Consider the following 6,000-nt stretch of genomic DNA (forward strand, 5'->3'; position numbering starts at 1 on the left):
CAGCCACAATTAAAGGTGACAACATGAAGTGGCTCTCGGGCCTTAAGAGTGCTACTCATGACTGTCAAAGCTACACCAGACTGTCTGTATCTTTCCAGTAAAAAGCACACCAAAGTTGCTTCCCATGCTTGGTTAACTCTGACTGACACGCTGTTCTCTATTTTCCATATGAAGCCAGTGTTTCAGTGTCACATGTATCCTGTGAGCTGCAGCATCACACTTAATAAAGTACAAGTTAATCTCTCCTACAACGTAAGCTCTCCCTCCCCTTTTTTGCATTTTTAAGGAGAGGTTTCAGATTGAATTTTAGGGAAAGTGACTCTTTATGAAGATGGGGCTAGTTTGGATCAAAAGGGGCATTTCAGCGTATTTTTGCCTTTTTTTTAGTCATCCCCAGTTGCATCAACATATCTAAAAAGTCCATCAACTTAACACTGGTAGGAGGAAAGCTTCATAGTTGTTTTCAAATTATAAATGTGACCCTCTGTGTTGAAGGTTGTGAGAGTGGTGTAAAGGTTGGGATTCTAACTAAATTGTTTCACACATCCCCTGCCTCACAATTGATTGTGAACTGATAAAAGTATTGATACTGAATCTGACCCTATGTCAAGGTAAGGCAACATAAATTTCACATATAAATAAAAACAAACTACTGTTAGTCAACAGCTAATGTAAGGCTTTAACCTCTCACTAGCTGACGTAAGAGTTGTAATACTCCTGATTTTCAGGGCTTATGACTCCACTTGGACTCGAGCACTGTGACCTGTACTTGTACCCAGACTTGAGCATTGACTGCATTAGGACTCGGAAAATTGATAAGAGCTGGACTTATTTATTTATAGACTGTTTTCCTGTTTATGTAGGATTTTTTTAGGCCCTAACAACTTATTCAGTTTACAGCAGCTGACACGTGTTTTCCCCTACATGCGCGTTCACATACTCCTCAAGTGTTGTTGAGCTATAGGTTCTCCAGGATGACCAAGGAGGTTCGATAAATTATACGTATGGCTTCCAAACATTTGATCTTTTTAGCAGTAATGTTATGATTCAGCTACAGGGTCCAAGACGTTTGGTTTGTTAAATTCTGATTGATATTACTCAGATTCTTCTTTGGCTCGACTGGAACTTGAACTTGAGGACTCAACACGGACTCGAGGTTTGGTGACTGAACTACAACACTGGCTGACGTTATGTTAGCATCAATGCATAGTGAGCAGGTGGCTATGCAGATTAGAATCTCAAAAGGATGAGCTGGACCTAAGCCATATATAAAACTAAAACAACACCCTGTATAGAAAATAATTAATCATTACACATAAGATATTTTAATATTCTACAACATGTACAATAGATAGTGATACATCTGGATTAATCAAAAACTAAAACAACACACTTTACTTTAAAAAAAAGCTTGATGTGCAATCAATAGATAATAGCTAGCTTTCTAGCTAACATGATTTAACACTAATGACGTATATTTTATTTTATTAAAATTATGCTTTATTATTTTTCTTTCTTTTTTTTCTTCCTTCTCTTTCTAATGTAAATGTCTTTATATAATCGACTCTTAATATTTTATTTTAAATGTGTAATGTGGTTTGAAGGCAAGATGTATAATCTGATTTAATTCTCTTCTGTTTGTGGAAAAACAAAAAACAATAAAACTCTGTTTAAAAAAAAAATGATGCTATAAAAGTCCTGACTTGGGCTGTCTGTCAGGATAACTGCTGATGTTAGCTCTTGTCTATGGCTTGCTAACAGCTTTATAAAATGTCTTGTCACTTAAGGGGTTTATTGATATCCATATGGACTCATTTAGCTTATCATTTTTTGACATATTTTAACTTTTATACAACTTGAAACCTCATAAACAGGTTTTACAGACCAAGTTATTGTAGCACAACAGACACTTAATAAAACAGTCAATGTGGTTGAACCGGGTTGAACCTGTTTGAAACAGTTTTCATGTCACGTCTCACACTCAGTGCCATGGTTGCTTTCATCAGTTCGACTTCAAAAATGCCACAGTTGCCTCACCTTTGGCAGTTGAATTCAGAGGCTTCATGGCAAGACAGTCCCCACACATCATCTATAGTCAAGCTGGACATCTTGTAGGCCTTCCATGCCAGGGGGGAAAGCCAGTGAAGGGTCATAAATGAGAAGAGGCCGGCATTATCGACTGGGTGCTGATGCCTGGAATAGAGAGAATATGGTGTGAGAATGGGTAAGATGTCTAAAAGGGCAGGCATACACAGAGGTGCTATGTTGAGGGAGAAAGCCCACAAAGGCGTCTGAGAAAGACATGCCGCTTTGACTTGTCAGAGTCAATGAAAGGTGAATCATGCCCGCAGTGTTTGGACAGTTATTTGCACGCTCTTAACAGAAATCTGAGAGAGCAGCGAAAAAGAAAAAAAAAAAGGTGCAGTTTATCAGTTGGCTAATGTTCAAACACGGTACCGTCTGTTGCTCGGGGATAACTTCCCAGCCCTTATCATAACCTCCTGCTAGTCTCTTACCAATAGCACACAGCAAACACAACAAATGGGAACTTTGGTGTTTATATGTGTTGAAACTGGCATTGGTCCGTTGCTATGATAGCCTAAAGCTGTTTGTCTATCCTCATGTCCTCCTATATCTGGCTCACAGTAAGAGAGACTTCATTAAAAGTTAAACACAGTTTTGTTTACTTGTGTGTTATCCTGAAGGGCTTTAGAAGCTGCAGACTCTTGCGGTAGCGGCCTCTTCTCTTTTGCCCACTCTGTGCCGATGCTTCTGCGTCCTCTTCTTCAAGCTCTGGAAGTGGTTGTGGGGAAGACAGGGGCAGGCCCTCAACCCGCCCTGCTGCTTCGAGGGCATCAGGAAACATGGTAGACCTTGTGTTGGGAGAACAAGAAGAAGAAAAATATCTTTTACTAATCTTATCTCGACACTTCCTGCAGATATATAACTTCCTGGTAGTGCTGCAGCTGTCGTCTGTTGATCAACCTCTGATGGCACAGTCTGAACCTAGATCTGTATTGAACTTGGCAATTGATGTCCTTCAAACTCATGCTGCAATTAACTAGTATTTTAGTTATGAAAAAATTAAGTTTTTAGAAGTTTTTCTTACAAGATAAGTTGTTAATCTGATCTGTACATTGACAGAAAAGTGAAAAATACTCACCGCTATTTTATTGTGATGATTTCCTAGCACTTAGGGTTAAATTCCTTTTCAAACTATTTTATTTTTCTGTTGTAAAACAAACTAATATTCACACATTAGGAGCTAGAACATGTAAAATGTGTTCTAAAGAATCTCAAAAAACACTCACAATCTGACACATTTAAGATAGTGTCATCAGGAAAAAGGAAGAATAAATCACAATCAGCCTTTTCATCTTCCCTCAACCCGAGAACTAAAGGGGAAGGACCATGTTTTGCTGAATCACCCTCTGAGAAGCAGATAGACTTGAGGAATCACCTTGTTTAGAGGTCACGGTCCCTCGCTGGCACACAACTAAAGTACTTATCTATTTAAAGACTACCTGCCAGCAGCCCCAGGAGCTAGAGAGCAGACATTTGAGCCGCCTGTGTGTTCGTACACTGTCACTGATCCCTGTTAAAGCAAAGCCCTGTGACAAGGTCGACCAGGACTCTGCACGGGGTGCAGATTGACTGTCCAAAGAGTGGTCAATAATGAGATTCAATACAGATGAGGCAGTGACACAGCAGGGGCACAAACAGAGTCACATAACAGGAATGTGCACGATAAGTTCTGCAAGTACATATACCACAACAAACAAACAGACTGTGTATGTGTATGTCACAGTGTGATAGGAGCCAAATACCAGGTTTATAAAAAAAAAAAACATGAAAGAGGTTTTGTGCTCCCTCTACAACGCGCAATGCCTATATCATGTGAAGTTTGTCATTCAGCTGTGAACTCTGCAGACTGCTCACCAGACATTGCAGACAAAATCTTACAGAGATGCAATCGGGTTGCAATGCAAGAAATGTTAAACAATTCCTATTTAAAGCTGACACACTGGAGTTTAAACTTTTGCTTGGCAGGTTTGGACATGTTGCAAAAAATTCAACATCACATGAAGCAGTTCAGTGTTTACAACTGAGACCTTTTAAAGCAGACAAAAATATGTATTTATAGTACACAGAAAAAACTAACCCTGGTGAGCAATGGTAAACTTTAAAGCAAAGAAATCACAGGTGCTTTGAGGTCACATATCAGTGTTTCCGCAAAGATAAAGCATAATCTATACTGCCCCAGTAAGCACTCCAGTTCAGAGAAGGCCAGAACACATTATTTTTCAGCATTTCCCATGTAAATAACTTTCAGAGTACCTCCTAAGTTAAAGAATAAACATGAACTTGATTGATAACCAAACTATACACAAACTAAGTACTACTGCAAAGATAAAGCATAATCTATACTGCCGCAGTAAACACTCCAGTTCACAGAAGGCCAAAACACATTATTTTTCAGCATTTCTATCTTGACATGGAATGGGGTACAAGGAATTTAACCCCAAAAAACAAATGCAACTTTTACCTTATTTGCAAGTTTGTTTACCTGTTGTCATATTTGTACTATAATGACAATTTTAACAGCATATAAATAACTTTCAGAGTACCTCAGAATAAACATGAACTTGATTGATAACCAAACTAAATATAAACTAAGTACTACTGCAAAGATAAAGCATAATCTATACTGCCCCAGTAAACACTCCAGTTCAGAGAAGGCCATTGAACATGTTTACACATTATTTTTCAGCATGGAATGGGGTACAAGGAATTTAACCCCAAAAAACAAATGCAACTTTCACCTTATTTGCAAGGTTGTTTACCTTTTGTCATATTTGTGCTATAATGACAATTTTAACAGCATTAATATAACTTGCAGACTACCTCCTAAGTTAAAGAATGAACATGAACTTGATTGAAAACCAACTAAATACAAACTACTGCACATAAAGTATGAGCTCTAGTGTTGTGTAAGTGTAGGATGACTTTCATTCACAGTACACTTACATTCAGTCGGCCCTTAGTGGCAGCACAGCTCTCTGATGTTGTGATTATGAGCAGGAAATGCAGATGAAGATGCAGCTGACCATGTTGTCTCGCGTCTAAATGTTGTCATCAAACCTTATAACCACGCGGACACACCACTCCTCGAGCCGCTGACCGGGGCTCAAATGAAAACATGGGGCAGGAAGCTCGGTAAACTTCTCGGCTCACGTGTACACAGTACGTGATGCTTCCTCGCGGCGGTGTCTGAGAGGCTCCGGTTCGCCGTCACACCAACGAGACCCTACAGGGAGAGGAATTCCCGATACCGCCCTGACGTCATGACGGCTCTGCCAACCGGAGACGGTGCTGAGTGGTCACTGTAGTAACGGGAGAAAAACGAGGAAGTACACGTTTCAGACCACAGGGGCGTGTCCACCGTGGTGTCCATGGAGAAGAGAAATGCACTCATCAGAAGAGTAATGCGCTTCCACGAGCTGGGATGACGGTGCATCTCTCTGAGGGCAACCAGACAAAATAATTCCATGTAAAAAAAAAAGGTATAATGACTATTTTTCATTAAATATTTATTAAATATATTGTTTTTTTTAACCAACCATCCAAATCCAAAAAAAGACTATCCATTTGCTACCATAAACCAGGGGTTCTCAAACTTTTTTGGCTTGTGTACCTCCTTTCAAAAACAATTTCCCCCTTATTTGCTGAAAAAAAAATGTCCAGGAAATAATATGGGAAAATAACATAAATAAATGTATGCATGTAGGTTTACAGTGTAACATTGAAATGAAAGATGACACAAATCCTATACTTTTGTAGTGCAATATTTTTCAGAACTAATTAAAGATTGAGGCAGCTAGTACCTTTGATGGCCTAAGGAGCACACTGATTTATTTCTGTCAAACAAGAAGCATCAAGATGTATCACAATTACAAGTGTGAAAACACATTTCCTTTTTTCTGTGCATTTCTTTTCCTC

General features: G+C 39.1%; 1 protein-coding gene across 1 annotated transcript in view; it reads right to left on the reverse strand.

The window, feature by feature from the left end:
- Positions 1 to 5,468, reverse strand: part of wu:fb13g09 (multidrug resistance-associated protein 5) — a 29,346-nt gene extending 23,878 nt beyond the window's left edge. Inside the window, exons 1-3 of the mRNA XM_034690112.1 lie at positions 5,029 to 5,468; positions 2,688 to 2,873; positions 2,038 to 2,193 (exon numbers count right to left, since the gene is read on the reverse strand). Coding sequence (XP_034546003.1) covers positions 2,038 to 2,193; positions 2,688 to 2,873; positions 5,029 to 5,030 — 344 coding nt within the window. The 5' untranslated portion in view covers positions 5,031 to 5,468. The remainder of the gene's footprint in view (positions 1 to 2,037; positions 2,194 to 2,687; positions 2,874 to 5,028) is intronic.
- Positions 5,469 to 6,000: the final 532 nt, after the last annotated feature.

Source organism: Notolabrus celidotus, chromosome 8 (genome assembly GCF_009762535.1).
Source record: "Notolabrus celidotus isolate fNotCel1 chromosome 8, fNotCel1.pri, whole genome shotgun sequence".
NCBI lineage: Eukaryota > Metazoa > Chordata > Actinopteri > Labriformes > Labridae > Notolabrus > Notolabrus celidotus.